At 43.3% G+C, this 11,535-nt stretch overlaps 1 protein-coding gene across 2 annotated transcripts in view; it reads left to right on the top strand.

Moving 5' to 3' along the window:
• Positions 1-4: 4 nt before the first annotated feature.
• The window catches only part of RSF1 (remodeling and spacing factor 1), a 67,055-nt gene continuing 55,524 nt past the window's right edge, over positions 5-11,535 (top strand). For both annotated transcript variants that reach the window (XM_037377989.1, XM_037377990.1), the window contains exon 1: positions 5-289. In XM_037377989.1, the coding sequence (XP_037233886.1) occupies positions 91-289 (199 nt within the window). In that variant the 5' untranslated portion in view covers positions 5-90. The remainder of the gene's footprint in view (positions 290-11,535) is intronic.

Genomic DNA, 11,535 nt, shown 5'->3' with positions numbered 1-11,535 from the left:
GGGATAGTGGCGGCGCGGCTCGGCAGCGCCCCCTCCCTCCCCCCGCCCCCTCCCCCCCTCCCCAGCTCCTTCTCCATCCTCAGGTCCAAGATGGCGGCGGCGGCGGCTCCTCCGGCTCCATCTCCGCCTCCCCCTCCTCCGGCAGGCCCGTGCTGCCCGGGGTCCTGGCCTAACTTCGCCGTCGTCTGCTCCTTCCTCGAGCGCTACGGGGCCTTGCTGGACCTGCCCGAGCTGCCCTTCCCCGAGCTGGAGCGCGTCCTGCAGCCGCCGCAGGAGCCCGGAGACCAGGGTGAGCGGCCCGGAGACCTCCCCCCACCCCTGCACTCCCCGTACGGCAGGCTGAGGGGGGCCGCGGTGCTGGGGGCGGAGGGGGGGCCGGGGCTATTCCCCCCCCGCCTCCTCCCGGCCCCGGGGGTGGAGCGCGCTGAGGGAGAGGAGGGGCCTGGGATTCCCGGAGCGGCCCTCCGGGGGGAGGGGAGCCCTCTCCCCCCTCTGCAGGGCCCTTCTGGGGTTTTTTTGGGGGGGGGGGGGGAGCAGTTGTTTCGGGGTAGGGGGGAGCCGCCTCCCCCAGCGGCGGAGCATGGGGCGGAGGTGGGGGACCTCCTCCCTCCCCCCTCCCTGTGCCGGCTGTGACCCCCCTCCCTCCCCCCCCCCCTCTGGTTTCTCTGGGTTTGTCCCCGGGCTCCGTGCGGGCGGGCCTCCCGCGGGAAGCAGGATAAGCTGAAATAACTATTATTGTTCAGCCTGGCGCTGGCAGCGGGTCTCTTTCATCTACTCCCTTCCCCTCGGCTTGGGGGTCGCCTCGCAGCCCTCCTTCCCGCCCCCCCCCCCCCATGTATGTGTCCTTTTTTTATATCTCCCCTGAAACAAGAAGGACACGCACCAACACCCGGAGCAACGTCCTGATCTTCTTTCATACACGCACCCCCCTTTCCTCTCTGTCTGTGTGGGGGTGAGGAATTGGGGCGGGGGGGGGGCACAGAGAAACCCTGAGCCCTCCCCACGGCTGCTGTTGTAGGCCATCTCCTCCCCCCACACACAGACAGCCATTGTGTGCCATCTCCATCCCTCTCTTCTCCTCCCCCTCGTCCCCTCTTGTAGTTGGGGGGGGGGGGGGCGGGGGGATAAGCTCAGCTGCTTGAGCCTTCCCCACCGCCACCTGAGCTGTGCGAGGTGGAGGGATGGGTTATGCACTCCAGTTTGCTTTCAGGCTGCTCCTCCTCTCCTCCCCTCTCCTCTCTCCAGCAGCAGATTTGGTTGTCAGACTCTCTTAATTCCTGCTCCGCACAATGGATGCAGGAGGGCCCCGACCAGGAGAGCAGCCTGGGGAGGGCTGTGTGGAGGCGGCGGTAGGAATATAGAGAAGAAGGTGCTTGTTGCTCTTGGTCTCTTGTCTCTGTTACTGGTTTAGTTGTTGCCTCTGCACTCTTGCCACATAGGGAGACCGAGGAGCTCACGGCGCATGCTCGGCAAGGCCCCATAGAAACTTCCTGCTGCTGGAGAAGCCCAGCTCAGGGCTGCTTTTGGTCCAACAGCCCCTGCTTTTCCCCCAAAAGACGCTCGCTCTCACCTCCTTCCCCACCAACCCCGCCTTGTCTGTGCGGGCTGGTTTGATTAAATCGGCACTAGGTACTTTCTCATATAAAGGAAGTTGCTTTTTGCAAAGTGCAGGCGTCCTGTCTTGTCAGTTCGCAGCAGCCGCTGCTGAAATGAATAATGACATATGATGAATGTGTTGTGTCCTCATGTTGTCCGGTGCCTAATCAATGTGAAAAAGACAGGTGTGATCTGCTAACTTCTCAAAACAGGGTTACATTTCTGGAAAATAGGTCTTTATATCGAAATTCCCCAGCACTCCGGTACCTCTTACGTTATATAAAGGGCTCTGTAGAAGAAGCATTGTTTTTGTTAAACTGTTGCAAAACTTATTCATAAAAACCTCCAACACACTTAAAAGTGTGAATTTTTAATGAAAATACTCCTTTAAAAGTGGTGACTGTAAAGAAAACTAGTGCTTTTACAGTGTGACAGAACGTAAGTGGGTGTGTAAGAGTAATTTTCTTGTGTGAACTGCAGAATAAATTAAAAGGAAAGGAGGAGATAGCGACCTGTGTTTTAAGTATATGCATTTGATTAAAAAAAAAATAAATTCCTGATGGCTTATTTGCATGACCTAGTGGGGCAGGGGGTTGTTCAGTAGGACAATGATTAGTGTATAACCCTTTTCTAAAAAGCTTTCAAATTACTTGCATTGTGGAGTTTGTGGTGTTGGTTGATTTGATACTTGCCAAATTTTTAAACTTTTCTCTGTATTGGCCTTTCTGTTTGGCAGGGGACAGGTTATTCTCACTGTTTTAGAACAGTCCCCCCCAGATGGCAGTAGTTTTAGCTTCTGAAAATGTAATCTCTAAACTACTTGGGTTTTTTTGCTTGTGTCTGGTGTAGGTGATGTATTTGCTTGCATTTTCTAATCTGTAAGAAAAATGTGGAGGTGTGAAAAACACAAAGTTGGGTGATTCTTGATAATTTGTGTGACAGGGGTTTTCTTTTTCCTTTGATAAAACCTACTTGATAGGCTTGGTTTGTGGTGCCAGTAGCTGTTAGCTGGTATATTTTATGCTTTTGGAAAAAGGGTTGCAGTGACTAGATTTCTCTACATTATTTTTATTTCCATTAGTTCCCCAAAGTGGTGTTTTTAAGGGTACAAGTCATAAAGTTGGTAGACGTTGATTAAAAATGGAAGTGGGCTTTTTTTTTTCCTGAACATTTGTTATTTACCAACTGTAGGTAGTTTTCCTTGGACAGCAAAAGGGATTTTGATTTCAGTTATATGTGGTTAGTTTCACTTTTGATACCAGCCTTGCATGACAGTGGATTTGCATTGACAGTGATACATAACAAAATCTAAGCAAATAGCTACAAAACCTTGAAGTGTGTTTTTCTGAACTTCTTAGAATCTGGACCAACTTTCAAATGTCAACTGCCAAGTAACGGCTACTTGGAACTCTTCTCCATATTCGTTTTGCGGTCAAGGAAGGGAATCGGTAGTTTGGGGGTTTTGTTGATTACTTCTAACACTGTTTTGATGCTCAGCAGTTTCAAATGGTTTTGATTATTATTTTTTTTAAACATGGCCTATATTGTCTTGTCTGAAAGGTTAATCTAGGAAGATGCCAGTAGAAGTTATTTTCTTTATATGAGGAGCCTCAAGGAGAACTAGAAGCTCAAGTTTGAATGTTGTTCAGTAGTTGTATAACAGCCATATTTTCTTTCCTGTTAATAATTAGAACAAAGAGCTTGTTCATTATTAAGGAAACAAAGTATAACCTTCCCTTACAGGAAAGGATGCTGAGCAGATGTTGACAGCTAGGAAGCTATCAAATATTTCTTAGAGGGATTTTAGATTTTTGTTAAGGCTCAGACAACACTTGAACTTTGCCCTGTCACCTCTCTTACTTGAGAACTTCAAGAGAAATAGTAATGACAGCAGTAGTCACTAGTTTTCCATAGTAGTCTTGACTAGTTTAGATGTCAAGTTAACCTGTATTAGTAGTGGGTTAGATGTTTTAACTGTCTGTACACGGGTATGGTCTTGTCTTAAAAGTGTGCAAACCAATTTAAATATGTTCTTTGGGATTTAGTGGGTAATGTAAATCATGCTTGAATAGGAAAATAAAGAGTGTCTGCTGTTGATTTCACCTGTCACTATTGAGTGGTGGGATAAACAGGTAGCTGTGGAAATAATCACCTTCTTATGAAGGCTTTATAATAAAATAGCTTAACTTTTCTGGCCGGTGGCTCTTTTGAAAGTTGCAGCTATTCAAATAAAGTAATGAGATCTATAGTTATGTAGTGAAGATTTTATTTTATGAAGAATAATTATCTTTAAGAATGCTTATTTTTGTTTTACATACAATGTTGTGACTTGAGTTGCAATTATGACAATCTTGAACTTCTTTGAAAAGAATGAAGTCAAGTGTCTAATCAAGATGGTGACAGTGTTAACTCACAAAATTTGCTAGTTGATATGTCTCAAAAAGTAAATTGTTTCTTGTAGGATTTATTAAAAAACAAATGTGGTGTTTTAACCCCAGCTGGCAGCTAAACCCCACACAGCTGCTCGCTCGCCCCCCTCACAGCGGGATGGGGGAGGGAATCAACCCACAGGTTTTCTCACTTTTACTTTTTTGAGATAAAGACAGTTTAATAAGTGAAGCAAAAGCCATGTGCGCAAGCAAAGCAAACCAAAGGACTCATTCACTGCTTCCCATGGGCAGGCAGGTGCTCAGCCATCCCCAGGGCAGCCGGGCTCCATCATGCATAATAGTTACTTGGGAAGACAAATGTCATCACCCCAAACATCCCCCCTCCTTTCCTTTTTCCCCCACCTTTGTATGCTGAGCATGAAGCCCTATGGTATGGAACATCTGGTCAGTGGGGGTCAGCTGTGCCAGCTGTGTCCTGCGTGCCCTCCCAAGTTCTTATGCCCCCCAGCCTACTCACTGGCAGGGTCGGGTGAGGAGCAGCAAAGGCTTTGGTTCTGTGTGAGCACTGCTCAGCGATAACTAAAATATCCCTGAATTACCAATGCTGTTTTCAGCACAAATCCAAACGGAGCCCCATACCAGCTATTGTGAAGAAAATTTACTCCACCCCAGTCAAAACTAGCACAGCAACCCCAATATATGATTTAACTGGAACTTTTGAGGGCTGGGAGATGTCAGTACCCCGGTATTACTGTACTTTGAGATGCATAACTAAGTTAACAATACAGATCATACTACAGTGTGCTGCACTATAGTATCTCTTTTGCCTCTGCTTGCTTCTGAAGGCAAAACTGCAAACTGAAACAAATCATCACAGGAAGCCAGTACTTGTTCTCCTTGTTCTAACAAACATATGCTGTCTTTATTATTTTTTTTTACTAAGTTTTTACTTGCAACAGAGGAGCAGTTGCAAATTTAAATACTAAATATATGTGATAGAGGAGAGCAAGAACTATATCTGTATTTAGGGCTGTTTTTAAGGAACCATGGTATCAAATCACCACCTCCTTTGTAGCTTGAGAATTGGTATAAATGTTAATTAAGCACTTGGTCTCTTGTGAATGAAAATATTAGTAGAATGTTAGCTTGCACAACAGAGATCTAATTTTACACATGACTACGCAAAACACTCACTGGTTTGCCAGGTTCCCTAGTCTGTGAATGGGGGAACCTCTCCCGGGGGTGAATGGCATCTTCCAAAGTGTGTGTGGCTGTGTTAGCTCATCAATTTTTGCAGTTTTTTTCATAGCAGTATGGGGTTTGATTTATCCTTGATTGAAATGGTAACAAATATGCATGCTTTGAATATTCTTTCAGTAAAATAGCAAACTTATATGAAAATCTTGCCAGTAATGATCGTGCTGAAGGTGTTCTTGAAAACAGCAAGTGTGTTTTGGTGTGTGGATTTCCAGTCCGAGGCAATCCTGTATTCTCACTGGAGCTCAGACTTCTTCATCTCCTTCAACTCTTGACAATTACCCTGACAGATTGACCCAGCCTAGAAGTTTGTTGCTTAATTATGGCATCAATGTCTTGTGTTTGGTTGGAGCTTGATAATAAAAACACTCTTCACGTGTTGGCTCGGGTTTAAGTGGTGTAAGAAAAGACATGATGAGATGCAGATGCCTGGTAGCAGGTCCATTTTTTTAAATCTTTTCTCCCCTTCCCCTTTTCTGTCTTTATAATGAGAACTGAGGTTTAACGGCAGGTGCTTGTGGAAAATCTGTGCAAGCCATTTATGGTTTCTTTAATGTTTTTCAATAGGGAATACCCGATACTACGTTGTAGAACTGAAATATATATATACATATATATATATCTCTATATCTCTATCTATATATATATAGTCTTTGGAGCTACCATGCTTCAAAGCAGTAATTTATGTTTTACAAGCTGCTGTAATTTTTCTAAAGCTTCTAGACACCTAACGTCTTTTCTCTTTTCAAATGAATTTGGATGCTGAAGTAATTTGTTTCGGTGGGTTATGTCAGGCATTTTATTGTCATTCCAATACTTCTAGAAAGCTTTACAGTGGTAAGCTTAAGGATCCTTGCCATTTTCTGAAGAAGTGAACAATTAATATTGACTTAAACTGCTGTTGAATATGGGAGAAACTTACCTGAAGCTTTGTAGCTGTTTCATATAGGAAGCCAAAGCCAACCCTATCTAATGACAAGGAGTTTGACAGACTTTCAAGCTCAAGATTAGGTATGATCCTAATGAAAAGGCAGTGAAGCAGAGTGTTCTGGTAATGTCATTGATTTTTCTTGTATTTGATGTTTGATATCAAGCATGTTTGTGTACTATTGATCAGAAGTTATGGGGTTTGATGTGACTCTTAAGTCATGATACATTGCAGAAATATGTAATATCTGCAGTAGATTGGTTAGTATTAAAAGTAGGCAATAAGTGTGTTATGGAAGTACTGACTGTCATGCTATTTTGCTTAAATTTTAATCATTGATACTGTACTTGAGATTTATTAACTAGTTCAGTGCAGAAAGATTAATTCATGTGGTGTCCTCTTACGTAAATGAGCAAGTTCTGACATCTAACGTTGGTAGCACCTGTAATGCTGGGTGGTTGAGTTTATTCGCACACTACGTATTGCTGAATCTTCATTAAACATATTGTGTGGCTCTATCACTATTACAAGCTTGCTTCTGCCATAAAGCTGTATCAGCTAGTCAGAGGTAACGCTTTTCATCTGCGCTGCAGGTCTGAGTGTTCTTATCTTTTCACACTTTTTCCTTTATGAGTAAGAAATTTAACTGCTGTTCTGAATCAGTCAAGTAGTTATCATGTGAATGCAGGCTGAACTTAGTGTGTATACGTGGAATATAAGTAATCGTCGCGTTCCTGCTGCACTCGAGGACTGAACCAAAACATTTATGTCAAAGCCATTAATCTACCACCTGTTAGTAAAATGCAGTATTCTTAACTTAGCAACAAACTATTGGAAAATAAAAGCATGTCTAGTAAACTGTAGAACATAGTGTATTACTTCTGTGCTTGTTTCAGTTTTGAGCATGATGGAAGTGCTACAGCTCTAAGGTTTCTAGCCATCAAATGTAACTAATTTGTTGAAAGTAGCCTCCAGTGGCTGGGAGGTGAAATTCTCAAACAGCTTAAGAGGGTTAAATTCTGAGAAAGTAAGTAGCTGGGGTAGGCATTCTTTTACTGACTTCATGGCAAATAAGTGTCTAATGCAGAATAAACTCTTCTTGCCTACACTTCAGATTAATACGACTTTAAGGTCAGCACGCCTTACCCACATGTACTTTTCAGTTACTTGTTTTAAGTGAATTAAGTTTACCTTGGAATTAGTTAGCTTGTAATAGAGCATGGATGCATATCTTCTTTAACTGTTCCTATTTTCTTAGTTCTTCTGTGGCCAGACTTCATATCTTTATGCACATTGAGCTGGCATGTCAGCTCACCTGAGTGTGCTCTTGTGTTTCGGTCGGCAATTCTGGTTTGAGCTAGACTCCACATCATCTTACAATCCTATATAGAAGACAGGAAAACACTGTACTTCTGGGGAGACAAGCAGTTCGTTCTCTTTCCAGCAGCACTGCCTGTCTGAAAGAGATGACAGAATGCCGTGTGGAATAGAAAAAAGGAACTCGGGATGCTGCTCTCCAGGCACAGATGAGCCGTGGCAGGACATCGGAAGACCCCAGCCAAAGCTCAGCCCTCCCAAGGATTTTGCAGGTTCTGTGGGACCACGTGCCTCCATTGAGGAAGGCTGTATGCTTTTGGTAGGCAGCTTTGTTGAATTCCAGCCCGATTTGGATGGTACAGAACTGGAGGGAAAAATTTTGATATTACTCCCAAGTCACAGTCCTAAGGCTTATTTCAGGACAAGTGTATAAGGAGTGGGAATGCTGATGGAAATTATTCTGGCCAGCACGAGATGACATTTACTGAAAGCAGCTCCATGGGCTGTATTGTGGTACATTTGTGTTGGAGAACATTATAAATATCAAATTGAGTTCTGTGTGACGCTATCATGGCAGTTATTTTTTGTCGGTGCTGTGCCTTGTCTTTGGCCAACTTGAGAGGTCTGCAGAAGCTGTAAGAGCTTCTCAGAGTACTCTCCCTGCATCCATGTTTGTAGCTCAGGGGCTTCCTGAGTTTTCTACACCTACAATGAAAGCAGTTTTTTTTTTTCTCTTGCTTGTGATTACTTCAAGCTAGTCTGAGAGCAGGTAGCAGCTATGTGTTTGCAATTATTAGTGCCCATTGCCTGGCACACACATGTTCGAGTCCATGCCAAAGCTGACATTTAGATTAGCTTGTTTATGACCTGTACTAAACTGGGAAGGTCACGAGAACTTAGGGAAAACTCATAGTATAGAAACAGAATAACTGTTTGTGATGTTTTCTGTGCTCTTTAGTATCTGATAAACTGCATGCTTCAGGCAGAAACCTGATAGATTTGGGAGGAGGGAAGAGAATCTACTTAGTGACTTGGTAATATTATCCTACTGGAGGCAGAAGACAATGACAGAAAGACTTTGTGTGGGGTGAGGAAGAGGGCAGGAGCTGCTTACTGATGGACTGAACTGGCAAGAAGGGGCAGGTGATGGGAAGATGATGAATAAATATCCTGCTGAAGAACATTGTGGGTATGTGCTCACTGCTGCCTCAAAGGCAGCTGTCTTGCAGTTCTTTGAAAGTATCCATTTTAACATCAAGATCTATCTGGGCCGTACAGCACTTCTTAGTGGTACAGCTGTGCTCCTCCAGGTTTATGGCAGCTGGAGTTCATTGAGGTATCCAGAATTTCATGTGTATCTGCCATAGTTGGGACAAATGTCTTCTGATTCTCACAAGACAATCTCTGTTGTGCTCCTCTGGGAGGAAATGCAGGTGTATGACTGGCGAGAGAGTTGAATTTGCCTTCCAAGAGTATCTTCTGATGCAGACAGACTGGTCTGTGTGCTGCAGAGATCACCCCTCCTGCGGTGCAGAGGCAGCTAGGCTGCCTGCCCGGGCTGCAGCGGTGTGGAGCACCCTCCCCTTGCACTGCAGGCTCTCTTCATCACTCCCTACTTGGACACTAGTGCAGGGGCAGAATAATGCGTTGGTGGCTTTGGCTGTGGAGTTCAATAAAGTCATCTGGTTAGTTCCAAATGTTAAAACCATTGAGAAATAATAAAACTCATATGAAGGTGTGTTAGTTGGGGTTTTGTTTGGGGTTTTTTCCTCCAACCTTGCAGCCAGAGAGAGCATGGGTTATGCCAGTTGTGGAATAGCAAGGTCCTGTGGCTGTTTGTAACACTAAGATGATCTTTCCACCCTATTTCATTACCCTTTCTCCTCTCCCCACTTCTCCCCAAATGAATGAACCCTCCTGTGCTTCAGTTGTTCTACAAACCTCAACAAACCATTTTAACATTAACAAGTATTTCTTAATGGCTTTAGCATTTGTCAGTCTCTCATATATGCAGTTTGCTATCGGCCTGATCCAGTTATTTCTCTTCCCCAAGAGCAAAACAAAGCTCTTAAAGCTTGAGCAGCAGAGAATTTCTCAGAACTACAGCAGAAATTGTGACCTTGTTGATGTCTGTAATGGTCTGGGGAAAACAAACAATTTCTCAAAGTGAGGGAGGGCCTATTTCTAAAGACTTCTGTGTTTCTGCAGCTGTGCTTTAGTATTTGGTTTCTTTCCATTATGATCGTTTAGATATTGTAGTACCTTGGAGAAAAGCTCTGCTTACCCTTGAACTTGCAGGCTTGATTGATACTTGACGAATGGATAGCAAGCAAGTTATACCTCGCCAGTTCCAGCCTTGAAAATCTTTTTCAAGAAAACTGTGGTTCTCAGCATAGAGCTCTGACTTTTTCGGTTGCCTTAGGCTATACCATTTTTCTATTCTATTCTATCAGTTCTGGTTGCCAAAGTCCTGAACCGGTAGCATGCTGAATGAAGTTGGTTGTTTAAGTTTGTGTGAAGTAATCACTTGATTTCCTACTCCACTGAGTGTCCCCCTGGTACTGCCCTGGCTATTTTCCAGCTCATCTACAGCTATCTAGTAGCACAAGTGCCAGGGCGTGTTCATTGTCTTTTAGTATTAATGACTATCAGGATTATAGTAGTTTCCTCCTGAGAGCAAAATACAGTGGTTCACAGAAGCTGTATTAATTAGTGGGTGATAGAAGTGTGGAAATTTTAGTCTGATCACAGAGCCTGTAGTGTGGCGTTCTTGTAGTTACCAACAATACATTGCAAGAAAGCATCCAAGGTGGAGAGCTTCTATTAAGTGGGAAAACAATCCTTTGAAATGTATGTTTAAGCTTAGACAAATTCTGTAGCCAGACAGTATTAGCTGACTTCCTAAATAACACGTTAGCTATCTGTATGAAGGTTAAGAAAGGTTAGCAGCAGGTAAGAAAACCTGATACAGTAACAGAGGAGCTTTTGGAAGACCTCATCTTTATAAGAAGGGAGACCAGAAGGACTAGTCGTAAGTCAAGGAATAAAACCGCTACATCCTAGATGGAGCATGCTTGCAAAGCTCATGAAGGTATCTGAATCCACGTTTGTCTGACAGACGGGAGTGGGATGGTAAAGATAAGTGTAAGGGCTAAATGTCCCAAGTTTTTCTGCAAAGTAGAAATTGTTTGAAAGGTGGAAATCTAACCCTGATGAAGTCAAGGAGGAGAACGTACTCATAGCTTGCAGTAGAAAGAAGAAAGCTAAAAAGTTCAGGGTGGATTTGGAGAGCATGTGGATGGAGAAGAGGTTTACATAAAACGTAGGTGTCTAAAATCATCAGCTACAATGCGATGATTAAAATAAGTACATTGCTGAGAACTTCTTTGTGTAAGGTGTCATTATTAGGCTAATTCATGCTATCTTTATTCTAGTTACGCTGCCTTTCTGGCGATAAAGATGAAAGATGATAAAACTGATGTGTTAGGAAATGATGTACTGGAACAGGCTGATAATGTGAAAGCATGCTGAGTTGCCAGGATTATATACTTATTTGGCTTTCTGTAAAAGCTTAGAAATACAGCTGGTAAAAATATAGAAACTCAGAGTACAAAGTGGAAAACAGTGCATTTTAAAGAGTCCAACAAAGATTTAGGGAATCAAAAGCAAGGAGCTTTTACATCTGGTTTTGATAAACTTTATGAAATTGTAATTTCATAGTTCTAACATTTGTATTAGTTATTCTCCAAAGAAAAGTATTCTGCTGTTTTCTTTTTGAAAGCATGGGTAGATTTTTTTGAAACATTGATAGATAGATCATGCTTGACAGATACGTATGTATAGATAACAAAGTCGTTCAAGGAGGTCACTGATTAAAGTGGTTGCCTTGTGTTCCACAGAAACCTTACCTGATATGATCAAAATAGTAACTCTCATGCCCAGCCCTTTCTTTGACATTATTCTTTGTGGCAGGAGGAATCAGGTGAGCCATGGACTATGTTTTTAACCATTGCAGTCTACAGCCCAATATGTTAATGCAAGCTGATG

Source organism: Falco rusticolus, chromosome 2 (genome assembly GCF_015220075.1).
Source record: "Falco rusticolus isolate bFalRus1 chromosome 2, bFalRus1.pri, whole genome shotgun sequence".
Taxonomy (NCBI): Eukaryota; Metazoa; Chordata; class Aves; order Falconiformes; family Falconidae; genus Falco; species Falco rusticolus.
Note: the sequence above shows the minus strand (reverse complement) of the source record. Positions and strands in the feature narration are given on the sequence as shown.